This window comes from Sceloporus undulatus, chromosome 3 (genome assembly GCF_019175285.1).
Source record: "Sceloporus undulatus isolate JIND9_A2432 ecotype Alabama chromosome 3, SceUnd_v1.1, whole genome shotgun sequence".
Classification (NCBI taxonomy): Eukaryota; Metazoa; Chordata; class Lepidosauria; order Squamata; family Phrynosomatidae; genus Sceloporus; species Sceloporus undulatus.
Window position 1 is genome coordinate 144,771,833 of NC_056524.1, and position 27,328 is coordinate 144,799,160.

Sequence of the window (27,328 nt, forward strand, 5' to 3'; positions counted from 1 at the left end):
CCCCCCCCCCCCCCCAAGATGGTGGTGGATGAAGAAATGTAAATAACCTATTCACAGAGAAAAGACAGTTGTGTGCCCAGGGGCAAGCCTACTCCTCTAAATAACAACATAAACACAGGAATTGGAGGAAATGGGCCACAACTATTGATTACCGCTTCAGTTAGTTGGTACATGCATGTGATTGGATCTGGGCATTGGGCAGACTTCCTGCTGTCTGATGAGACCAACCTCTCGCCTCTACTGGAGAATGGAAGTGGAGCAATGGAGATCCGCCTATCAGGATGTCCTCCCAAGTGCGAACCCCTGCCTCCCCTTGAGTGAGTTTGTCAGAAATGCATCAGCTCCCACCTGGGCCGCCCATTTTCCCATCACACTCCCATTCCTGGTCCTTTGGGGAGACCCCCTGCCCATATCCTTTTCAGGATACTGACAATTTTCCCAGATCCCAATCCCATGCTTCGCCAATAGAGTGGGCTAGGGATGGAACCACCCCCAGTTGCCTTCTGCCAACCACTGCATCTGATATCAACAAACAGTGGGCCAAAAGACCACCGATCCTACAGTCCCTCTCCTATGTGGAGACCCTGCAAGGAAGGTGCATACATGCCTCTGGATTCCCTTGAATCTCGCTAATTTTCCAGGTTCCACAGTTCCATACAAGTCCTACTTCCTCCTGTTGCTGCTGTGCAGTAATAATTTTTCAGCAATGTTTCCTCCTGACCATCCTGTAAAGTAACAGACTACATCTGAGCATGGCCCAGCACCACTTTTGGCCTGATGTATTTTTTGTATGCCCTAGACTTCCACCTGTCCAGCTTCTTGATGCCCTCTGTTGATAAACCCTAAGATGCTGCTGAGGTGGCAGCCCCTATCCTGAATGGGTGGCCCCCATATTCCAACACTGGGACCCCCAGACTGGAAGATTGTCACAAATTGATACTGCATGAGGGAGGACCATCCTAGTGGATGAAGAGGGGGCCTGCCCCTGTAGACCTAGTAGTCAAGAATTTCTGCAGCTGGGCAATGAGGCACAGGGGCTGGCCACCTAGTCCTCAGTCTGATGGTGGTGTCCTTGCCCAACTGATCCCCCTTTTAATGCCAAATCCTGATAAGAAGTTCTTGTTGGTGAAGGAAATATTGGTATTCAGGACAGCTCTACCAGAACTATCTGCTTTGGAGCCAGCCACCACTTGTTTCAACCTCAGTGCTCCAAAAGAGGCAGTGATGAAGGCTGACTGGAAAAGTAACTCCTCATAAGTGGAATGACAGACATGTGGTAGTTGAGTCACCAGCCTCCCAAAGAGCTTGAAAGCTACTGGCCTCCTGCCATCCTTCTAGCTAGGTGCTGACTGTGCCCAATCTGCTACTGCTTTCCTGACTAAAAAGGCAGTACATGAATCTGGATGACCACCCACCTTGATGAAAAATGAGATGGCTCACAGCTGGAGACACATGGATCTTAGGGAAGTCCTGAGCTTCCTGAGGTGTGCTAGGTAATGCAGCATCTTCTTCTCAGGAAGTGCTTCCCCATACCTCTCCATCCTCTGGAAGGCAAGGAATGAATGGACAGCCCTGCTGTAAGTGGGGCTATAGAGTTCCATACTTTCTGGATTACACTCCACTTCCAAACTCCCATAGATGTTCCAGGAATGCCTTGGTAGAAGAGAAGTCTCTGACACCAATGCACGAAACCTGTCTGCCTGAAACTGAGACAATGAATCGGCTATGCCATTGTCCAAACCTGGAACATACTGGGCTGAAAAGGTTATGTTAGAAACCAGGCATGTCAACACAAAGCTCCTGACCATCTGCATGAAGCCCTGGAGACTCCTGGGAAGAAGAACTGCACCCCAGCCCTGGGACTGCAATGGGATCTGGGGGTAAGTCCACAGCCCCACTTGCTCAAGACTCGTCCCTAGTATAACAAGCCCCTCTCACCTTATAATTGCCTTCCTGTGAAAATAGCAATAGCAAGTACACTTGCTCCCTCACATTTGTGGCTTTGACTTCTGCGGATTTGATTATTCATGGATTTGATTAATATGTTCTCTCTAGGAATATCTTGGTCCTCTGACACAACTCAACTTTAACCAAAAGTTGCACTGAAGGACCTAGAGATTCCTAGAGAAAACACTCCAGTAGGCATTTGTATCTCCTCCAGCACAATTCTATGGTCAGTCTGGCAGATGTTGACCACAGGGTTGCAATGGAAGACCTGGGGGTGTTCCCATTTGGCAGATAAAATGGATTATATTGGCGTGATTCTGATTTGGATTATGTTCCGGGAATAATTCGAATTTTTTCCATCGTTTCCATTACCAAAAGGGGCAAATTACCAAGATTCATTTAGACCCTGTTTTCGTTCCCATTTATTTTAAAGCGGATTAACTTTCTCCCTGTTCCTATTTGTGTCCACAAGTTGTCAATCAAGCGCATAGGCTTCAGATGTCACAAGTCTAGGGGTTTTTTTATTTTTAGGGCAGCCAATGAAAATTGGCTGCATCCTAGGCTCTTCTGTTGTGTCTCTCCAGACTAGGAGGCTTGGCAAATCGGATCAAAGAGGAGAAGGCAGCGGGCTTCATTTATTGGGGAGAGAATCTTTGAGGAAGAGAGAAGATAAGACTCAACCCCCCCCCCAGATCCCTGGGCGTCCAGGCTCTCCTTTCCCCAAAATTGCTTTGCCTCCCCCATTGCTCCCTGGGCTGTCTAGGGGGGGCGATCAAGCAGGGATGTCCTGCAAAGCCTATCCCATAGTTCCTCTGGAAGGAGCCTCCTTTCCCCAAAATCTCTTTGCCTCCCCCATTGCTCCCTGGGTTGTCTGGGGGGCGATCAAGCAGGCATGTACTGCAAAGCCCATCTGCTGCTCAGGTGCTCAGGCAGAGGTGAAAAAAGAAAAATAATAGTTTAAAATGGTGTTCAATGGCTCTTCTCACACATTGGTGTATGAATGAGGAGCAGAAGGGAGGTTGCAATCCACCGGGGGAAAGTCTATGTGAATTGAAGAAAATGGTGCTGGCGATGCAAAAAGAGACCAAAGAGGGTGACACCCCCAGGCCAGCCCCTTGAGCGCTGCTCTTCCCATCTCCAGGTTCCCGCATCAGACACCCTTGTCGTTCCTATTCAGATACAGCGAATCATACCCCGTTTTCAAAAATAACCCACTTTATAACCTACTATTTTTTAAAACCGATATAATTCGATTTTGAATCGAATTGCAGCGGAAATGATTCTGGGGCATTGAGGAACTAATTCGGGCATCAGTGGGAATGACACCTCTTAATTTGCTTCATGATCCACTTTATAGGCAAGTGGGAACACCCTCCTAGAGATTTCTAGAGAGGTTTACTCTCAGGTAAAATCATAATGTTTTTGTTATTTGTGGTTTTCCCACATTCACTGGGTTCTTGTGTCTCTATCCCCAGCGAATGTGGAGGGATGTGTGTACATTTCTATACCTGTACCGCTTATCAGTGTACTTAAGCAGTTTACAAAGTATAAACTAATTGCCCCCAACAAACTAGGTACTCATTTCAGCAACCTTGGAAGGATGCCAGGCTGAGTCGACGCTGAGCCCCTGGCTGGGATTGAATTCAGAACCTTGTGGCTTGTTTAACCACTGCACCACCAGGGCTCCTCCCCGAAAACATTATTCAGACAGGATTATTCCCTTCAGTTGTGCCACCTGCATAGGATTCTTGGATTACAGTGTCCAGACCTGTTGTCACGTATCCCCTCCCCTTTTCACTGATTGTTGAAGTGTCAGAGAATGAAAGAAAGAATGCAAGCCAATGCTAGTGTGTGTGTAACACAGCAATCTGCTTTCTCCACCAGCAGAGCGCTTGCACCTCACCTCCTTCCCCACAATCACTGGAGGGCAGGCTCTTCCCTTCTTCCAAATTTCTCCTTCTCCCACCTCCTCATTGGCAGCCCTTTACCACCTCTTTCTCTCAGCCTCACTGGGACCCACAAGCCCTGCTGGCCAGGGCATGACCAGCTGAAGATGGCAATCCCTGGGAGGGAGGAGGATGCAGGAGGAGCGAGGAGGGGAGCTATTTGGACCTATCCTCACTCCTTTCTCTTTCCTCACAGCACTGCCTGGCCAGCACCTGCCTGCCCCTCTGTCTGTCTCTGTATGTCCACCATGCTCTGCTGATGCCGCTGGGGCCTTGGTTGCTAGAGCTAGAGAGAGAGAGAGAGAGAGAGAGAGAGAGAGAGAGAGAGAGAGAGTAAATACAGTAGTGTGCGTGTGTACCCAAGTGCCTTCCTGGCAGCACGTGCATGCCTCATCCCCCTTTCACATGATCACTGGAGGTGGGCCCTTGACTCTATCTGAATTTCTCCTTCTTCCCCCTCTTCACTCCCCCTCTTTCCCATCTCTCTCTCTCACATACAAATGAAGGCAGCTTCCACTTCCCACTTTTATTGTCTTTGTCGCTCTCTTTCTCTTTTCATATTTCCCATCAGATTGCCCCCCTCACTTTGACAGATGACATTTCAGGCAGCAACCAATCAGCAGCCATCATTACCCCCCCCCCTAAAAGGCTTTGCTTCAAGCTTCCCTTCCTCCCCCCCCACCCCAATCAACACACCTTGGTGTTGTCTCATTGCACAGCCTCCCTCCTCTCTTTCCTTCTTGGGAGGCACTGGCAGGGGCTGACCATTCCATCTGAATTTGGCATAACAGTACAATTGAACTCTCGCACTGGAAATCAGAGCGTGACAGAAGCTGTACACGAGGTCATTACTGGATTTTTTTTCTGTAAGTAAAAAAGAATTATTTTTTAAAACTGTTTTCCATGGGATGATAGCAGAAGAATGACATTGTTATGTGGTCAGCCTAAACAGAGGCACTATTATGCAGATTCAATTGCACTTTAATTACCCTGTGCAATCAGATCCAGAAAACATGGTTATTTGCAGTCTCCCACCAGATGGGGTGAGAATACTGTATTTACCATACTGTAGAAGGTTAGTATGACAAAGAGAATTAACGTATTCTCTGGACAGATAGACTTTATTTTTTGTAACAATGAGTATAGTTATGCTGAAATAATGTACAGCAATAGAAATGTACTACAACATTGGAAATGTGCAAGAATGCTGAATTAAATTGATCAGTTCTTGAATGTTACTTTGTAAGCAGATAGATTCTTCATATGAAATGAAATTTATTAGAAATGCTGCAGTTTCCAAATAGTGAAATGCCTATAAAATGGCTTCATGAGATGAGCAATTTCCTTAATGACAATGAGATATGTGTGGTGTAGATGTAATATAAATATATTATTGATATTCCTCACAATGCAATGTACTGTAAGTGCCATGTTAAATGAATTTCCAGTGCCATGAACGTTATAATTTTGATATGGGTACCTTATAACACAGAGGCTACCAACCTAGGGTGCCCACAGCCCCGGGGGTGTGAGACAGTATTTCAGTGGGTACAACCAAGATAATGGTTTTTTTTTTAATTTCTGAATAAATTAGAATCTAATTACTCAATTTAGATTTGCATTTCATGCAACGAGTTTTTTTTAAAAAGTCCAGTTTGTTCACTTGCAGTAGTTCAATTTGTGATTCAAAAATTAGAAATTATACTACTTCATCTTCAAATGTGATATTACTTTTGTACAGGGTGCAATCATTAATCAAACATTTTCTAGGTGTGTGGGGCATAGAAAAGGTTGGGAATCACTGTTATAAGAGATCATGTATGTGCCTTGAACATACCATGGTTAAGAAAGCAATATGCCTAGACTACGTAAAGACTATGGTAAGAGATATAATCAAGTCTACACTCTAAGCCTACTCTCAAATTTCTGTGAAAGCAAATGTTCCTACACTGCACTATCTGTGTGAAATGTGTAATTACATTTGCGAATTGTTTTACTTAATAAATATAGAACAGATTATAAAGCCACACACTTATTTTCCTGATCATATAAATTTCTTAATAAACTCAGGCAAAATCATACAATTTATCAAATATAATATTTAAAAATTAACAAAAAGTAAAATATTAAGAAAATAATTAACAATTATTATATACGGAAAGTAGCAGGGAATGTTTTGCAAAATTGACTTTACTGACAAATAGTACTTACAATAACATTACTTGACTGAACTGCTAAAGTGAAAATAATTTGTCTATCACAACAACTTAAAGTCTTGTATTTCCTCAAATGTCAAGTTGTAGTCGTGGAATTATAAGGAAACCAGCTTCACATAGAACTGTCTCTAGCACAACAACTACAAGTAATCTACATTGAAGTAAACACAAATTCATTTCTTCAGATATCAAACGTGAAATATTCATAATGTATATCCTTTCCTTTAGTAGTTTCAGTAGGAAGCTGTATGAGCTTGCCTAAAGGACAATAACATATATTGAAAAGCTGTGGTAGTAGACGACTACCTTCAGACCCCTTAGGTCATTTTGAAAATAAACATCTTGATTTCTCAGCATTGTTGGCAGCAGGAACAATATCACATTTAAAATGTCCTAATGTGGTCAGACTTATCCACTCATGTTGAGAGAAATCTGTGTGTACTAATGCATCTCATAAATTTGTAGTCATGTGTAACCCAATGATAGGTAGCTTTGCACAAATGGGAATGTTTTGCACTATATACCAAAGTCTAAATATGATATGTTTTATCCTATAAGAAACATGATTGAAAGCCAAAAACCAAATTCTATCCTGCGATTTTTTTCTCTCTGAAGATTGAAACAAAGAAGATCTCTCAGTTCAGGTTGCCCTGTTCTCAGCATGAGAAAAGATATAATTAGGAACAGCCCTGTCAGCTGATTCTTGTGCATACTGCTCTGCAAATGCCTTATAATGACTGGCCAAACATTAATCAGAATAGAGACTGCAGTCAAGAAATCAGAACAAGATTAGGAAGGGCAGCTATGAAAGAACTAACAAAATTCTAAAGAATAAAGTTGAGCACTAAAATTAAAATCATCCAAGCCATTGTATTCCTCATTATCATGTATAGATAGTGAAGAAAACAGACAGGAAGAAAATTAATTCATTTGCGATGTGGTGTTGGGAAAGAGTGCTGAGAATGTGATGGATGGCCAAAAAGACAAACAATTGTCTGGAATCCAAGATGACTAAATTGAGGATGTTGTACTTCAGCCACATCATGAGAAAGCATGACTCATTAGAAAAAACAATGATGCTGAGGAAAGTGAAACAGAAAAAGAGGAAGACTGTATGACAGATGGATAGACTCAGTCAGGGAGACCATGGGCCTGAGCCTATGGGACCTGAGCAGAGAGCAATAGCAATAGCATGTACATTTATATACCACTTATCAGTGAACACAGCACTCTTTAAGTGGTTTACAATCTGTAAGCTAATTGCCCCCAACAAGCTGGGTACTCATTTTACTGACCTATGAAAAGATGGAAGGCTGATTCAACCTTGGAGCCCCTGGGATTGAATTCACAACATTGTGGCTGCAGTACTGGCATTTAACCACTGCACCACCAGGACTCCAGGCTTGGAGACAGCTCATTCACAAGGTCGCTATGAGTCGAGGTCAACTCTAAGGCAGCTAACAACAAACAATGGTGCAATTTCTTTTCAGTCTTAAGAACATGGAATAGGGTATGTTTCTCTTGAGCTGACTGGCAGAGTTCAAAGAGGGAGTCAGGCCAACAGTAGTCTTTTCCCTTAATAATCAGTTTTTGAGGAGGAAGTTCATAGTCTTGTTTCAGTGCCTCCTTACTGGAGGATGGACAGTGAGGGAGATGCTGCAGTTATCTGCAACACTTGTGGGATGTTCGTCTTCTTGCTTATGGATGTGGGGAGCCTCACCTGCAGCAAGTGCAAGACCTGTTGGAAGAGATGGTCCAGCAGTTGGAGGCCTGGGTATCTATCTTTCTGCATATTAGGAAGCAAGATGTTTTCCTGAACAGAACAAAATGGGCTGTCCTGGTTGGGGAACACATGGAGGAATTTTCTGGAGAGGAGGTCACTTAACTTACAAGGAGGTTGACAGATGGAGGAATTGTCACACACAGAACTAAAAACACCAGGGATCATTCTGGGAGCTTGCAGCTGCAGAACCAATTTGAAGTCCTCCCCCTTATCAGGGATGATGAAGGAGAGCAGCATGGACAGTCCTCAGCAGAAGTGCAGGAGATCCCTGTAGAATCAGCACAGGGAATGGCTGCTGCTAAGCCTTGGAGGAGGTGGGTAGTGGTCCTGCGGGACTCCTTGCTGAGGGGGTACAGAATCAGTGGTGTGTGTGAGCTTGACAAGATATCTCAGGAGGTGTGTTGTCTCCCTGGGGCAAAAATTCATGATGTGATAGAGAGGCTGACAAGACTTGTCAGCCCTACTGACCATTACCCCTTTCTTTTGCTTCGTACGAACGATAATGCAAGGCACACCCTTCAGAACATCAGACGGGATTATGAGGCTCTGGGTAGGAAGTTGAATGAACAGGTTGTCATCTCATCTCTTCTCCTAGTGTGGCAGTAAAAATCAATAATTAATATGTGGTTCATATATTAATTCCTATAAGCATATAGAAATAGCTAGAAAAATGTGGACAACATGAATTTGGAGCCTCAGTAAAGAAGAATGCTGAAGAAGAGTTTTTTCATGATGGGGTAAAAATGGCAGAGTGACTTTTTTTTAAAGGATGCTTGCCAGATGTCTGGTACTTTACTTTCAAGTCAAAATAATTTATGATAACAGACGTGTAGCTTAGTACAAGGATGGTACAGAGGGGCCTCTCAAGTAATAACAAAACTGATAAGAGAGGAATGGAATGCAGCTGTGAGGGTCTAAAATGTATCTTAAAGTGCATTTAATGTATTCAGGAATCTGTACGCTGATTGCATAGAAAGTCTATATGTTTAAACTTTTCTGTATCCAATGAGAATTGCTAAAGCGGATCCTTTGTTTAACTATAAAAGATATGGTTTTTCCTTTACTAATGTGAGGTCTGGGGTCAGACCTATGTTCAAAAAATAAAACTCATTTGAAATAAAATAAATTTTATTGATGAAATAAGGCAGAACAACCAGAGACACTTTTTTTTTTGCCAAACCTGAAGTACAAAAGAAAATTCCTCCTTTCTTAACACGGACAGCCCCTCCCTAATCCAGCCTCCAATGCCCAAGTAAAACAAATACAAACGGCCCTTGCTAGGGGAACCAAATCTCTCACAGACAGCCTTAACTTTGAATTAGAGAGTTCTCAGGCCAGTTACTTTCGCATCTGCAATCCCAACCCCCCCCCCCCCCCCGTAATGTAGAAGCCATTTTTTAAAACTACATTCTAAAAATTTCCACTTTATAACCCAACCGGCATACTACCCTTTACAACTACATCTATATTACTACATTAATCTATATATATTTTATCCTTTATGGCAGAACCTTTTACACTTGTTCTGACAACTAAGGGCTCTCAGCATCTTATCAGAACACTAGTTCGGACTGTGAGTTTGCCGGCAAATAAACATAGTTCTGATTTCATGGATCTGGTTCTCCTCCTGTTTGTCTTCACCTCCAAAGTTGCAACTTAGGATAGAAAAGCAGTTTTAGCCTTGCAGTTTTTCTGCAACATCTAGAAGGGCAGTCTCAGTTGTTTACTGCCTATCTGCTTCACTAGTTGAAGGACATGGTCAAGGAAAGGAGAGGAAAATAGCGGATGAAAACAACTGGCTCTGCAAATGGTGTTGCCAAGAATGATTTGGATTCTTGGATCATGGTTCTGGGTTCCATGAAAAGAGACTTCTGGGAAGGGATGAGTTGCACCTCACGCCAGTTGGCAGAAATGTTTTTGCCAACAGTCTCAAAAATTTGACCAGGATGGCTTTAAACTGACTTATATGCGGGAGGGAGCCAGTATTTCAGAAGGTAGGAGTTCATCAAGGTTCTGGAGATAATAGTCAACCTGTTAAAGAGGGAACAAGCCAAATAGTGCAAGGATCCAACAGTGAGAGGCAAAAAATCATTACACAAGCAGCAAGTGGGGAAGGCCCACAGTCTTAGATGTCTCTACCCTAATGCCCAGAGCATGGGAAATAAACAGGATGAACTTGAACTCCTAGCACAACAAAGCAAATATGATAGAATAGGCCTCAATGTAACCTGGTGGAATGAATCTCATGATTGGAATGTAGACATACAGGGGTATAACCTTTTCAAGAGAAATGGGCCAAACAAGAAAGTAGGAGGAATAGCCTTATATGTCAGGGACATTTACACCAGTGAAGAGATCCAGGACATCAATCCTGGAAGCCAAGTGGAGAGTGTCTGGATAAAAATGAAAGGGGAGGGAAACAACAGTGATGTTATTGTGGGAGTCTACTGCAGACCCCCAAGTCAGACTGAGCAATTGGATTATGCCTTTCTAGAACAGATGACCACACACTCAGAAAGGAGAGAGATGTAGTAGTGATGGGAACCAACTATCCTGATATTTGCTGGAAGTCAAACTCAGCCAAATCCTCAAGGTCTAGCAAATTCCTCACTTGCCTTGGAGACAATTTCATTGTCCAAAAGGTGGAAGAGGCAACAAGGGGATCAGCTATTTTTGATCTGATCCTAACCAACAGGGATGACCTAGTTAATAGAGTGCAAGTGGTGAGATCCTTAGCTGGGAGTGATCATATTCTCCTGGAGTTTGTTATACAATGGAAAGGAGAAGCCAGGCATAGTCAGACACACACTCTAGACTTTAGGAAAGATGATTTTAGTAAACTTAGAGAAATACTGGGGGTGATCCTATGGTCTCTACACTAATGCCCAGAGCATGGGAAATAGACAGGGCCAAAGCTAACAAAATAATTTCAACACGGAGAAATGTAAGGTACTGCACGTAGGGCGGAAGAATGAAATGAACAGATATAAGATGGGTGGGCGGAACAAGTCTACATGTGAAAGGGATCTGGGGTCTCATTCTCACTAGCACATTATATAAATAATAATATAATAATAATAATAATAATAAGTTTTATTATAGACCGCTATCCGCAATGATCATAGTGGTGTACAGTAAAAATTGCAAAACAATACAAAAAAATGGCAAGGCCTCTCTCCCCCTCAAGATGTGGTCGGGAGGAGGTCTTAGTCTTTCTCCAGCCAGGCCTTGTCTCTCCCCCTCAAGATGGTGGTCAGGGGGAGGGCTCCTAGTCCCCCCAGGCCAGGCCTCGTCTTCCCCCCCTCAAGATGGTGGTCGGGGGGAGGGCTCCCAGTCCCTCCAGGCCAGGCTCGTCTCTCCCCCTCAAGATGGTGGCCGAACCTGGACTGAACGGGCAGAACTGCCCCCATACTGAATCTCCCAGGTAGAAGTCTGACATCCGTTACCTTATAATGCATTTTGCCCCCTCGAAAGTTCTCATTTGCAGTACAGCTTTAAAATGGAGCCCCTTTGTTGTCAATCAAATTCACTTCCGCTTTGTCAAAGGTGACATATCCTACAACCATTGGCCACACGAAGGGTGCTTTCCCCTCCTTTTTTTAAAAAATAACTGGTGGCAGTGTTCACATATTCTGTTAACTTGTCAAATTTAAAAACCTCCAGGTGTGTGTGTTGTGTGTGTGTGGTGTGTGTGTGTGTTTTGTTTGTTTTTTGGGTAATTACAGATTATGGCAACCCTAAAACAACCCCATCCGGAGATTTTTCTTGGCAAGACTGGTTCGAGGAGATTTCCCCTGAGGCTGGGAGAGTGTGACTCCCCAAAGTCATGGGTTTCAACAGCCTTCCCTCTGAATGCCCAAACCTAGCTTCCCTTTCGCTTCCAGCCCAGCATTTCCTCCCTTTGGAACCTCTTCCCTTCCGTTCCCTTCCAGCCCAATGCCACCTCCAAAGCCTTGCTCCACCACCCCCCCCCCGATGCCATCTCTTCCCTTCCCTTGCTTCCACCCAATGCCACCTCCAAAGCCCTTGCCTCCCCTCGGATGCCATCCTCTTCCTTCGAGCCCAAACATGTGCATAATCTGTCACAAAAAATAATAAATAATAATAAATAATAAATACCTCATCTAGAATGCCATCTCTGCATCCTCTTTCTTTGCTTCTCCGATTGCCACCACAGAATGCCATCTCTGCATCCTCTCTTTGCTTTCCCTCTGATTGCCACCCCAGAATGCCCCTCTCTTAATACACATATGTAGCAAAAGCATTCACACATTATGATCAATTTGCAATTTAAAAGGGGACAGAAGCATCACATATTCTGTCACCACACACACAAACATTTTTAAAAATGCTGCTTGCATAGCGACCAGTGTGAAGAGGGAGGCATGTTCGGCCCACTGCCCTCCCTCTGACCTAAATCTGTCTCCTGAACTTGACCCGATCATGACTGGAGCCAAGTTCACATTTCCTGACAGCAGAGAGAAACAGATTTTCCTAAAAGAAACAGGATATAATCCACTTTTGGAAAAAACGCTCTAAGGAGATTTGCCCTGGATTGGTGTGAAAGACCCTAATTTTGATGTGTTAAACCGGTGCCAATGGGAACTTCCCACTTTTAATCCAGGTTACATTTTGGTACAAAAGGTAGTCCTGAATGGCCCCTGGAGTCCAAGTTGTTAGAAGGATCGAACTAGGGGAATTTAATTAACTCAAATTACAAGAGGCGTGTCCTAACAACGCACGCAGCGGATCGTGTCCCTATGTTTACCAAGGTTATCTAGTCCAACCCCAAGAAACAGAGACCCAATGCCAATGAGTTGCAATTAAATTATAAACATTATTAAAGCCACACAACAAAAGGATCACACACACACATACACATCAATCTAAAGCAGGAGGGGAGATTTGGGAAGTAAGGAGAAAGGATAGAGCACCATTGAAATAATTACCTGAGGATCTTCTCCAACGACGATGTGAAGATGTTGGAAGGTGGACATGCCACAGGAATAGAGAAAGCAAGCAGCGACCACGGGGCTAGGAGCGAAGTTCAAGTGGGCTAAGCTAACAAGAGGGCCTGAAAGAGACAGTGGCTTTGGTTGCCCAAGTGATTTCAGTGGGGCGCAGTGCCCAAGAGAGCTCCGGAGCAGTTGCTCGACAGAAGTTTGAGGTTTGGAATTTCAGCTCACAAGCCCAAGGAAGGTGGGAATCTGAGTCTTGTTTATACTGCGAAACATTGCTGCAGGCTATAGCTACCTGATGAACAAAGATTTGATGGCATCTATTGACTAAAGCTAAACAATGGATACACAAAAAGGGTCTGCCACTTCTGGGAGAGGACCATATCTAGATGGCTGAGTAGCTTAATGCCTCAATAGGTGAGGCAAACTTCTTTTGTCCTCATTCTTTCAGTTGCCTGCGAAACTGGTAGGGCAACTCCAGAAATGGTTTCTTAAGTTTAATTTTACTTTTTTCTACAACCGGTCCAGCAATGCTTAGCTGGCTAGGTGGTCAGCTCGTTTTAGGTAATGGCAGCTGCGATGGGGTCAGTCAGGGGCATGATTTTGATTGCTTGGCAACCAAATTATATAAACCAAACTTGATAACAAAGTAGACCAAAATTGAACATGAGTCAATGATAGCAGCAGCTAAAAGGCCATGCATTTTTGGCTGCATCAATAGAAGTACAGTTCAGATCAAGGGAAGTAAGCGCCACTCTATTCTGCTTTGGTCAGACCCTACCTGGAATATTGTGTCCAGTTCTGGACACCACAATTCAAAAAGGATGTTGAGAACTGGGCATGTTCAGAGGGTGACCTAAATGGTGAAGGGTCGAATCATGTCCTTGAGGAACGACCTAGGAGCTGGGAATGTTTGCCTGGAGAAGAGAAGGTTAAGAGGTGAATGATAGCCCTGTTTAATATTTGAGGGATGTCATATTGAGAGGGAGCAAGCTGTTTTCTGCTGCTCCAGAGACAAGGACCCCCAAGCAATGGTACAAGCTCCAGGAAAGAGATTCCACCTCAACATTAGGAGGAACTTCCTGACAGTAAGGGCTGTTTGACAGTGGAGCGAACTCCCTTGGAGTGTAGTGGAGTCTCCTTCCTTAGAGGTCTTTAAACAGAGGCTGGATGGCCATCTGTCAGGGATGCTTAGATCTCCTGCATGGCAGGGGAGTGGACTGAAGGGCCGGGGGTCTCTTCCAAATCTTTGACTCTATGACTCAACGGGGGGTGGTCCCATGGTTGAAAACAAAAGGGGGTTCAGGATGTGGAGGTTTCGTAAAGGGAGATACTGAAGGCAGAATTTCAACTGTTCCAGTTGGGGGGGGGAAATGGGAGATATCTCAAGAAACTAGATGATAAGAACTTTCAATGGAGCTAAGTTTTAAACAGGCATGCATAAGAAATGTAAAAGGGGAAATCACCAAAGAAGAATTCAACAAATAGCAAGCACGCTCTGTTCCCAGAAATGGCGCCTCCTGGAACACATCGGGAACCCGATGGGAACGCCAGCGGCAGCGGCGGCGTTCCACAGTGCGGTAAACTAGCGTTCTGGTTCCCATCGGGTTCCCATCACACTCCGTGCGCGCCCGTGCTCGTGCTCGTTAGAAAACATCGGGGACGGTTTGCCCCCATCGAAACCTTCAGAGTGTCTGTGAACATTTGAAGGGAAGCCATAAATACAAATAGTCAACTGGATTTCAGAGAAACAAGTCATGCCAGATAATAAAATTTTAATAAAATTACCACCTTGCTAGATGAAGGGAAATGCTGTGGATATTGTATATCTTGTTTTCAGAGGCCTTTGACAAGGTCCCCGAGGACATTTTTATAAACAAGCTGTAAAATGTGGGTCAGACATGCAACTGTTAAAGGGGATTTGTAATTGGTTGACCAGCCAACCCAAAGGGTAACTCTTCATCCTGGAGGGAAGTGACAAGTGGGATGCCACAGGATTCTGTCTGGGCCCAGTGATACTCAACACCTTTATTAATGAAAAAATAGGGGGGTGGTTTATCAAATTTACAGATGACACTAAATTAGGAGGAACAGCTAATATCCCAGAGGACAGGATCAAAATTCAAAATGACCTGAAATAGATTAGAAAGCTGGGCTAAACAAATTAATTTCAGTGCAGAGAAATGTAAAGTACTGCACTTAGGGCAAAAATAAAAAAATAAAATAAAAATAAATAAAATGCAAGATATAGGTGGAACATCTGGTTTAACGAGACTACATGTGAAAGGAACAAAGAATCCTAGTAGACCACAAGTTTGAACAGGAGCCAACAGTGTGATGCAGCAGCTAAAAAACCATGCGATTCTTGGCTTCATCAAGTATAGTGTTTAGAGCAAGGAAGTAAGTGCCACTCTATTCTGCATTGGTCAGACCCCACCTGGAATAGTGTGTCTAGTTCGGGCAGCAAAATTCAAAAGGATAATAATAAAAATAATAATAATAAAATAATAATAATAATTCCGTTTTGGGGATCGAGGTGGATAACAACAGATTTTAAGATACCAGTAGAACAACAAGGTCTCCCATCTCTCATCCCACCCTACGTAAGATATTAATTTGTAAAATGAGATCAAATATACACATCATAAAATATCAAAAAAAATTTATTCATTACACGATAACAACAAAACATAGGAGCACATATGGACAGGTTTTTTCATTCATGACCTAGTCAATCGGATAGGTAGCCTGAAGAGAGACGTTTTTTACTGCCTTCTTAAAGCCTCATTGAGGATATTTGGTGGATTTCTTCAGGGAGGTTATTCCAGATTTTTGGAGCGGCAACAGAGAAGTTCTTTGGGATGTTGCCACTAATGTGGTTCTGCTCGACGGTAAGAGATTCTTCCTGAAGAACAGAGTGTGGGGAGGGATTGTATGGGAGGAGGCATTCCTTTCAGAAGCTGGACCCAAGCCTGAGGCTTTATAGGTAATAATCAATGCCTTGTACTGTGCCCGGAAGCTAATGGGCAGCCAATGTAATGATTTTAGAATTGGTGTAATATGGTCAAATGATGATTTTCCAGTGACCAATCTGGCTGCCATGTTTGTACCAATTGAAGCTTCTGGACGTGGCACAAGGGTTGCCCCAGTAACAGTGCATAACAGGTCAAGACGAGAGGTTCCAGTACGTGTACCACCATTTCTAGGTCCCGCTGCTCCAGGTAGGGTCGCAGCTGGCGTATCAGCCAAGCTGATAACAGGCACTCCTGGCCTTTCATCTCTTTAAGAGCTCTCCTGTGTATTGTTCCACCTTATTTTGTCTTGATCATGTATTTAATCCTCTGCTGATCATAACACATCCCTACCCTTGGTTTGAATTTTCCTTTTACTTCACTGTATTATTATTTTATTATTATTATTATTATTATTTTATTATATTATTTATTATTATTTCTTATATCCCACTTTCTCTCAACATAGGGACTCAAGGAGACATGAAAGAGGTTTCTTATCCTTTTTTGTTGTCCTCTTCTATTTCTCTACAATGATTATTATAGCAATTCTCTTTGTTCTTAACATTAATCACTGACAGTTGCATACATCATTCTGTTCTATTCCTGTCTTAGCTCAGTTGAAAGTTCTTAGACATCCATCTTTCTTTAGACACCCAACATTTTCCCCTCTTCATCGAACTGTTTGAAATTGTGGATTCCATATCTCATTTTAAAAAAATCCCATCCCACATTAATCCCTTCACTAAGTATTAGTAAAGTAAATCTTCAGTCCCCAACTAAGGATGTTGGGGTAGGTAGACAATGGAGTCTAGCATACACCATGCAGAGATTATGCACTAGGCAGAATGCCTAGCAATGGCCTCTGTGCAGAGTTTCGGCTCCAAGCTGCAAAGGAAAAATCCCCCACACAGACTGGCTTCTCTTGAGACTGAATTGCGGGACAGCCAGATTCACTCAACAGGACTTAAACAGAATATCAGACTGCCCATTTTGAATATTCACAACTCTGTACTATCAAAATGCCCGCCAACCACCACAACCAACAACCCACATGGAGATTTCCGTCCGAACCCCTTGGGGTCATGTGACAGCTATTGAAACCTGGCTGTGTTCAACCCCAGTGCATGCTGCATCAGCCATTCCATGATTCATAGCTTCCAAATGCTGACTCAGTGCCTGCCACTTGAACTGTAGTAAACCCTGTTACCTTTGTTCCAGTTTCTCTAGTGGCCATATCCATGAAACAATTTGAAGAGAGTGCTTGTGCTCTGACAGAGATGCTACTTATTTTAGCAGCCAACTTTCCAAGTAAACGTTAATTAATGAATAAACTATTTGAATCATTAATATTATTAGATTGATGATGATTGATGATGATGATGATGATGATGATAATAATAATATAATAATAATAATAATAATAAAATGTTTATTCCATCCTCTTTTTCTGCCTTGCCCGTCCTCGGGAAAGCAGAGTGGCAGGGGAGACTTAAGGGGAATGCTCATTCATCTCCATTTCCTCAGCCCATACTTCCCTCTCAAGAAAACCCATTGGCAGAGGCTTGGGAGCACATGTTCATCCTCTCCCTCCTCCTCCTCCTCCTCCCAGCCCAACCTTCTCTGGAGAAAGCCCAGCCTGTTTACCTGTCTCCTCCATAGTCTATCTCTTTCCAGGAGAAAGCTTGGTAGTGCAGGAGCCTTGAGGTCCTGATGGGCCGCTTGAAATCCTTTGGTAGACTGCATGCAACCCATGAGTCGTACATTGTGCAGGCCGCTCTAGATTCTAAGATTACGACTGTGAAGGTGCAGGATAACCCATTTGTGCGTCACAGATGACCACTCAAGAAATGCATTACAAGTATACAACCTGTCCCTCCACTTTCTTGGTCTTTGCAACTCACATTGGGAAAAATGTCCTGATGGTAAGAGCTGTTTGGCAGTTGAATATGCTGCCCAAGAGCGGTAGAGTCTCCTTCTTTGGAGGGTTGTAAGAGTGGTTGATGGCCATCTGTTAGGAGTGCTTTATCGTGTATCTTGCATGGCAGAGGGTTGGATTGCATGGCCCTTGAGGTCTTTTCCAACTCATCATTCTATGATTCTATGACCCAAGTGCCAGTGTTTATAGCAGCCCAGGCATGGTCGCTGAAGCATCTCTGTATAACATTTGGGCGGTTATCTTCAGCACTTGATGAACTCCTTCCTTCAAGAATACTGTCTCCATACCCCACAAAATCCCTGTGGTTGGGAGTTGGGAGAAGAGGAGTTGGGGGGGGGACCAACAGAACAGAACTCATACAACAATCCAGGGAGGGAAGGCTACTTCGCATTCATTCAGTGTTGTTTGTGTGTGATATGCATGTCTGCTGTGGCCCTGGGCATTTTCCTGCATCAATTCCATGATCCTCCATTTGTGTTTTGGCTTCTGGGGCTCTTATGTCTTCCCCGACAGCCTGGAGGAAAAGCGCTGTTTTTTCACAGGAAAGAGTGGGGGAAGGCTCTCCATGAGGCACCCTGCAAGCTCTCTCTGCTCAAAATGGTGGGCTTGGGGCTGTAATCGAAGACCCAATTGGCCACCATAAGAAAGGAACAGAGGTCTCATGGGCCCGCCCTAACCCCCAGAGAGGAGGCAAGATTGTTAGTACAATGTAAAAAAAGTTTCTAATGTTACAAAGTGCATCCCTGCCATTGGATGTTCCAGACAACTGTTGGTTTTTGAATTTTGCTGCTTGCTCCCTGGCTACTAGTTGTCTCATTTTGGCTTCCTGGTGGGTTGCCATGATGCCACCACCTAGAATGCTAAACGAGTACTAGTGGCCAAGGGAACCAGGCTGCTGCTTCAAGCCTGGGAAAACAAATCCCAAGTAGAGGGTGGATGCGGTCTACAAACCGCCCAAACCTCCACCTGTACAAAAAGGTTCCAACATACTAGCTCAGCATGGCATTTACTGGGGCCCAATCCAGTGCAGAACAAAATTAGACCCTGAAAAACTATTCTTCAAGATCCAGAAAATTCTGAGGCACCCCCGCCCCCAGGGCACACCTCCATTATACGGGAGCTGACGAACATATGGGTGAGAGCAGGGAGGTTGAGATTCCGGGAGCGCAGGCCCCCTGGTACGTGTGCCTTAAATCCTTTTTCAGAGGCTAACCGGGCTCCTTATTCTACGTACTATGGCTATTAACCAATATCACTGCAGCGGCTGAAGGAAGGAGAGTGCAGGAAGGTGGTGAGCCAATGGAGGTAGCAAAAATGGCCTGGGGGAGGCTGTGGACCAGAGGGAGTGGGTGCACCCGAGGCATCCCGGATTGGTAGAGGGAGAGCACACACCCATCTTAATAAATCCATATCTTATTGTTATGTGTTTTGATATATAATGGCCCAGTACAGAAAGCGAAAAGTGGTGGTCTGCAGCCGCCCCTTCCGCAAGGATTGGGCCAGCAGCCCCACTGGTAGCCCAGAGGCCCCAATCCGGTGCTTTCCCGGCCACGGAGAAGCAGCAAAATGCTGCTTCTCTGTGGCCTGGAAAGAGGTGCCCATGGGGCTTCATGCCCCCGGACACCTCCTGGCCCTTTCACCTTGGCATCACTGGCACAGCCATGTAGAATCCGTGCTAGCAGTGCTTCTGTTTCGGAGGCCGGCACGTGCCATTGTCCCATGCTTAGTATGGACAGCGCACTTCCAAAATGGTGCTATCCATACGAACTAGGACTAGGGAGCATGTGGTGCTGCATGCTCCCCAGCCCCGTTTTGGCCTAAGGAGGGCTTCCGCCCTGTCTGTATCAGGACCAATGTCATCTTTCTGTCTGTCTTCATGAGTTCTTGTTCCTCCTTGCTCCCTGGTTCTCTTCTTCTTCTTCTTCCTGTATGTTTTTTTTCCTTGAAACTCCAAATTCAGTTCACATAGTATACCCATTCACTGTCAGAATCCACCTCAGTTAGGTGTTGGGTGTCTTCTGCCAGATAGATAGATGGGTAGATAAATGGGTAAATAGATGAGAGATAGATGGTTAAAGGGAGGGATAGATAATGATAGAATAGCGGGTAGATAGATAGATAGATAGATAGATAGTAGATAGATAGAATAGATAGATAGATAGATAATAGTGAGGGATGATAGATAGATAGATAGATAGTAGATAGATAGATAGATAGATAGATAGATAGATTGAGATAGATAGATTGGATAGATAACCGACAGACAAGCAGACAGATAAATGGATAGAAGAATAGCAGAGAATAGAGATAGAATAATACATCACCAACGCAGCAACCTTGGAACGAGGGGGGAAAGGTTCCATGGGGAACGAGCGGGATGGTCACGTAGGACATGGCAGCAGGTAATTTATGAGGGGCTATTGAGAATCTGAGCCCAAGCCAGTACACAGCCTTAGATCTCGGCACCATAGGAAAGCCAGGAACCAAATGGTCAAAACCTCCCTCCTTACTTTTACAGATCAAAGAAAGGGGTTTTACATCAAAGGGAAAGGTGCTGGGAAACAACTCATTGGGAGGGGCTGGAGGGAATCTTAAGGTTCTGATTCCATTCTGGGTCTTCAGTTTTGGCAAAGACGTGGCAAGAATACTTTGTTCCAGTTCTATCAATAAATTTTCTGTTGCATCTGAAGTTTGTTGTGGATCTTTGGCCAGAGTATTTCCAGAGTCTCACATTCACAGCTGTAGGGAGGTTATTTTACAAAATCTTTCTGCCCATCAATATTTTTTTAAAAGGGGCATTCCCCAACTATAATTAATTCCTGCTTTTTTCAACACAATGATACACGGTTTGATGCTTCTTCTGAATTGTATTGTTTCTCGGCAGAGATCATTATAAACTTCTTCTAAGGTCAATTAGTATGTCAGTGGTCTATCAATTTTTTTTGCCTGCATAATAACACCCTTCTTATAATAACTTGCACAGTTCATAACTGTGGGGTCAGCTCCCCTCTTGTGAAGGTTGATCTATGAATTCATTCTATGTCAGTTGGTTCCCATATGACTTCTTGAACTAGAGTTTGGATCTATTCCAGAAATTCTCCTTTACATTTTTCTGGATTTAGTCTAGATAATTCTGGAAACCCATGAATTCGAAGATTAGAACATCAGTCCCAATCCTGCAAATCACTCATCTTTAATTGCCAGTTTTCAAATTGAATAAATTGCTCCTAAATGCTCTTACACTGAGTTGCTTGTTCTTTTTCAAGAGCATCCATTCTTTGGTTCCCTTTTTTCATCTGCTGTTTCAGTTCAGCCATACATATATTAATTTCTATTACTATCTTCTCAGTCATCTCATTAATAAGTACTTCTGTAAGTGGACTAGGCCACAGCTAGTGATGTAAAGAATATTTTTCAAAATTCAAAAACTGGTAGAAATATCTATTATTCGAAAATTTCGAAAGCATCTTAAAGAGAAGAAATTCTGAGCACTTCTTGATCAATGAGTAAGAATTTTGATTTTTAATCATTTCCAAATGAAGTGAAGAAGTGAGACTTTCAGCTGACAATTTGATGGCCAGGATTTGGGTATTTTGCGTAAGCAAAGCTACCATTCATACTGTTTTTTACCAGAGGCTATTTCCTTTGTTACGGTGATGTCCCCCAATCTTTGCCCACAGCTTTGCTTTGACAAACAAAAGAGAACAAAAGGGGAGAGCATTTTGTGTGTAGGCGGTGGTGGATAAGACCTTCTCCCTTTTATGTCATGCTCTGCCATTCAAATTCTCACAGAAGAAAAGAAAAGGGTGGGGGTGAAATCCTAGCATTGGAAAGGATTCCCATTTCACTCAGCCCCCTTTTTGGATACATCACACTCTCTCATACATGGTATTCTGAACTCTCCTTGCCAAAAATAAAATAATAAAGTGCATGATAGGTTTGCTTTACCATCACTCATGGATATTCTGAACTTACCTTTTCAAAAAAAAATTAAAATGCAAAATAAAAATAAATTTGCCTTAGCATCAGCTTGAGAGAGCTGGAGAGAGAGGTTTGTCATGCCCTGCCTCTGAGGCTGAGAGAGTGTGACCCTCACATGGGGTGCAATGGCAGGAATTCCTAGCACTGGCATACCTGAAGGCGCGCACACACACACACACACACACACACACACAAACCCCAGTCTCAACAAATAAACTTTGATTGAAGCCCCAACAAGAAATGGTAGAACTGGGGGGAACCTCAAGGACCATCCAGTCCAACCCCCTTCTGCTATGAAGGAATACATAGGATCCTAGAGGACATGTGGTCTGTTCAATCTCATAATGGCATTGGATGATCTTACCAACCAAGGGTTTTCTTGGCATAAAGAGGAGTTTTGCCATGGGATGCCCCTGAAGCTGAGACAGTGTGACCCTCACAGAAGAGAAGGGGGTGGGGTGTGGTGGCAAATGGCAATGCTCTTCTGCCAAGCAGGAATTCTGCCATGGAGGAATCTTAGCTTTGGAAGGGATTCCCAAGGCTCATCTCATCCAACCCCCCTTTTGGATACATCACACTCTCTCATTCATGGATATTCTGAACTCTCCTTGCCAAAAAATATTTTAAAAATGCAAAATAAAAGTAGGTTTGCCTTAACATCAGCTTGAGAGAATTGGAAAGAGAGGTTTGTCATGCCCTGCCTCTGAGGCTGAGAGAGTGGGACCCTCACAGAAGAGAAGAAGGGGCAGGGTGGGCTGATATGGCAGGAATTCTGCCATGGATAAAACCTAGCATTCGAAGGGATTCCCAGGGGTCATCCAACCCCCCCCCCCCCCTTCTACCATGAAGGAATACCTAGGAGTTGCAGTTGAAGCTGAGAGCATGTGACTTGCCCAAGGTCACCCAGTGAATTTCTATGGTGAACTGGGAGGCTAGAGTTCTAATCCCAGCTCAGCCATGTAAATCCACAGGATGACATTGGGTAAGTCACACTCTCTCGCTCATGGATATTCTGCACTCCCCTTGCCAATAGTAATAATAGTGGATGATGGGTTTGCCTTAGCAGCACCAAGAGAGAGGTGCAGAGAGAAAGTTGGCCATGCCCTGCCTCTGAGGCTGAGAGCATGTGACCCTCACAAAAGAGAAGAAGGGACAGGGTGGGGTGATATGGCAGGAATTCAGCCATGCATAAAACCTAGCATTCAAAGGGATTTCCAGGAGTCATCCAACCCCCCCTTCTACTATGAAGGAATAGCTAGGAGTTGAAGCTGAAAGCCTGTGACTTGCAAGCGTTCCGCTACGTCAAAATGGCGGCACCCATGTAGAATGGGCGCCGCCATTTTGTACATGCTCGGCATATACTAGGATTAGGGGCGTCCGGAAAGGACGCCCCTTTCTAACCCTAGTACATGCCGAGCACGTACCTTTTGGCGGTCTGGAACCTGCCCAAATTGTATAAAACCCTGTACCCACTGTACATTTGGGTCCTGTCAAAGACACCCTTGAGCGCTGAAGTTTTCTTTGTTTGGGGTTCTAATAAAGTTCAATATAAGTTCAATATCCTACATCAGAACTGTGTGGTCATTTCCTACTAGTCTAGCTGAGATTGCACCTTGTTGCATTTCTGTCATAGTTTCTGAGAGCCATGTTTTCAGTTCATACATTTTTGCTTCTGTTGGAGAATGATGGACTGGCTGTTGCTCAGCTCCTGGCTCCTCCTTTTCTGGCTTTCACTGTGTTTGCCATTATTTTTCTGTTTACAGCCAGTTTTCTATTATCTTCCAAAGCAACTCTTTCTTCTGATCTCACTCTACTGAGGCATTTAACAGGTTTTGCAGGCATCTGAAGGTTTTGCATTTTTAGATCTCACCCATGAAGGGAGATTGGTTGGTGTTTGCTTATTGCTTTTGGACATTTGCTAGCTAGCTCTGGCTCCAAAACCAAAAGTAATTTTTAATTGCTCTTTACATCTGTCAGAGTCCAATTATTTGACTCACCCCTTTGCTTAAGACTTTCATTCACAGTTCTTTTATGTTGTACTTACATTTGCTTTAATGTAAGAGCAGGAATTGATTATATTTTTATTTGCAGCAAGGCTGTAGTTTTCTTTGCTACTCCATCTTCAGTCAGGCTCATTCCCCCTGCATTATAACTCAAGGCTTTTTTTATCACTCATTGAAAGAAGTGGGTTTACATCCACAAAAACTCATGCTAAAATAAAAACCAGTAGGTGCTGCCACATTCCTCTTTTTCTCCACCTTTCTTCCTCCTTTTTATACTATAAGAGACTAACACAGCTACTTCTTTCAAAACTTTGAAAACATCATGGAAAGCTCATAAGTAAACTTAGCAGTTATAGCATAAGAGGAAGTGTCTAAGGATTTTTATGCGTAGCAGGAGCAAAGTTCACAATGGAGGTAAATAAGTAGAGGATTTTCCCCAACATATATATTTTAAATATTTAACATACTTATAAATAATCTGGAATCAGAGGTGAGTAGTGAAGTAGTAAATGTGCAAACTAGTAGTCTGGAAGTTAGTGGCTTGTTCCAGTAATGTATTTTGTTAAGTACTTGTAAATTACTACCTAATTTGTTAATTTAGTGGGGGGAGGTTGCCTTTTAAGATCATTTTAATTATTTCTACTTGTTAGACTGGTTTTATTTTACAGTGCCCTGAAATCTTCAGATAAAGAGTGTGTTGTACATATTTTAATTTTTTAAAAATAAAATAAATAGTATAAGTGCTGAAAATCCACGTGTAAAGAGTTCCCAAAAGGATATTTCCAAACTGGACAGATGGGCAACAAAATGGTAAATGGAGTTAAATAGGAGTAATGCAAATAGATGAGAAAATCCTTAACTTCCTATATACACCAATTGGCTCTGAACTGGCAGGTCAGATTAAACAAAAAATTTGGGTGGGAAATGATAGAGGATGGCAGGGTTTATGCATAATATGTAGAAAGTAAATAAAGAGAACTGTTCTTTCTCTCATGTTAACTACTCCTTTTCTTTCTTTCTAGAGTTGGATTGCCCAAACTGCAAGCAAATTTTCAAGTGTGAATACTCCTATCTCTCTCATGCACGCTTTCTTTGCTTCTCAGAAAATAGCTCCCATCTCTTGAGAAATCATTCTGCCCCAAAAATCATGAAGAGTAGGTTAGTGGAGCAAGCCACCAACTTCCAGAGTCTTGCTAGAGACCTAGAGCTCAAAATGGCCACTTGGAAAGATGATTCCCATGTGGGGGAAAAATGAACTGTGACAAAATGGAGAATAATCAAGGCAGAAAAACTGTGCTGTTGGAGAAAACAAATGGTCTATATGACAAACTTCACAGTGAGAACAGGGATGAAAAAACTGTACAGTATGTGTTAGAGGGACCTTTCTGGAAGTTCAGTGCAGGGAAACAAATAGTTGTTAATAAGGATGTACTGGAACAGAAGGAGAGTGCCTTCACTGAAGTGAGGAGAATGAAGCTGATAATTGAGAAACCTAAAAAGACAGAACAAGGAAATGAAGAGGCTTACTTTAGGAAAAATGGCCAAGTTTATTGTTCATCAGGCAGTGCATTCTCTTGTGTATGGCCCATCAGAGCTTCTGAGGAACCAAAGAGTGCTTTCAGCAAGCCAGCAAAAGGCCTACTGGACCAAAGAGCAATGGCTGCCACTCATCATGTGAGTGATCCAGGGAGATGCTCAGGGAAGCTGTCAGGATGCATCAGTGCCACTGACCTCAAGAAGTACAAAAACCTTTTGACTTCTAAGTTCTTTGTGAGTGATTTGACCAGCTCTCCATTGCTGCAGACCAATATTGCTCAGAGCAACACTTTCCCTTATATTTCAGGATTATGGCCAAGGCAGACAAAAGAGCACATGCAGATCACATCCACCTCAAACTCCTCCTTTGCTTCCTTGATGCTGTTGCCTCCTACCTTCACTTCCTTTGGTACAGAAGCCCAGAACTGGTGTGCAAAATGTAACCTCCCTTTTCGCATGACGTCTGACCTTGTGTTCCACATGCGCTCCAATCACAAAAAGGAGAGTGTTTCTCCAGGGTCCTGTGGCAAAAGGAAGCGGGAAGAAAAAGTGTCTTGTCCTGTCTGTCAGGAATATTTTCAGGAGCAGCATCATTTATCTCGTCATATGACTTCTCATTTTTAGGCTTAACTTGATCATTTGACAACTGCCATCCGCCGGCCTGAGAGGGAGTTCGCCAGGCAAGTCCAGTTCCATCAGGATTAAGCCTGGAAGAAGGAGACTCCGCCCTCCACAACCGCCATCCGCCGGCCTGAGAAGGAGTTCGCCAGGCAAGTCCAGTTCCATCAGGACTAAGCCTGGAAGAAGGAGACTCCACCCTCCACAACTGCCATCTGCCGGCCTGAGAGGGAGTTCGCCAGGCAAGTCCAGTTCCATCAGGACTAGCCTGGAAGAAGGAAGAGCCCTCCCTCCAATCCATCTGCCTTGGTCCAGGCCTTAGAGGGAGAGAAGAACCACTGGACTTCATCCCCTTTCCCTCCATCATTCCCTTCTCCTTTTGTTTCGTGTCTTTTAGATTGTAAGCCTGAGGGCAGGGAACGGTCTGATTAAAAATAATATTGTAAGCCGCCCTGAGAGCCATTAGGGCTGAAGGGTGGGGTATAAATACCTAAATAAATAAATAAATAAATATTTGCACTGTTTGTTTAGGTACACACATTTCTGTGTATATGTTGAGTTACTAGCATATTTTTTTTCAGCCAGATGTAACTAGCATATTTTTATTAGGCAGACATCTGCAATGATTTCTACTGTATTCTTTTCAGAAAAACACCATACTTAACATGAACTCCAGCTAGCTATAGTTCTGTAAAATTCAAACTTTGTGGATAAATTTATAAGGAAATGTTTTTACAAAGTACAGTCAGTCCTCTGTATCCATGGATTCTGAATCCATGGATTTAGCCATTGATAACTTGAAAATATATATTTTTTAATCCAAAAGGCAAATGATTTTGCCTTTTTATATGAGGGACACCAATTTACTAATCCACTATAAATAATGTGACTTGAGCATGGACTGTGCTGGTGAGAAATGAAATCCAGACTACAGGTTTTCCTGTTAAGCCTTATGCCAATTCCTGTTCTTAGCTGAATTTACTCCTTACTTTGAAGGAAGAGTTTGACCTGGAAAAGGATGGGAGAGGAGGAACAAAAATGTGTTAGGAATAGCTGATATGTGATGAGGAGAAAAGCAGACAATCCCTTAACAGCTAAAGAAATCCTTGAAAAAGCAACTGCTCCTTGAAAAGGGCTTTAAAACCAGAGATTTCAACCCTAGGGAAAAGAAAAGAAAATGAAGAATAAAGAAGCAGTACAGGAATACGGCTATTACAAACAAATCCAAGTCTCCAGGGGCAGATGAATTACATCCAAGAGTATTAAAAGAACTGGCAGAAGTCATCTCAAAACCAATGTCATCTTTGAAAATTCCTGGAGATCAGGAGAGATCCCAATAGACTGGAGGAGGATAAATTTTGTCCCCCTCTTCAAAATGAGGAAAAAAGAG

At 43.3% G+C, this 27,328-nt stretch overlaps 1 protein-coding gene across 1 annotated transcript; it reads left to right on the forward strand.

Annotated features, from left to right (window-relative positions):
• Positions 1 to 4,301: 4,301 nt before the first annotated feature.
• On the forward strand, positions 4,302 to 26,036 carry ZNF488 (zinc finger protein 488). Its single transcript, XM_042459589.1, is given in 3 exon segments — positions 4,302 to 4,759; positions 24,807 to 25,031; positions 25,034 to 26,036. Coding segments are annotated over 2 exon segments (1,011 nt in total). The 5' UTR covers positions 4,302 to 4,759; positions 24,807 to 24,931; the 3' UTR covers positions 25,945 to 26,036.
• Positions 26,037 to 27,328: the final 1,292 nt, after the last annotated feature.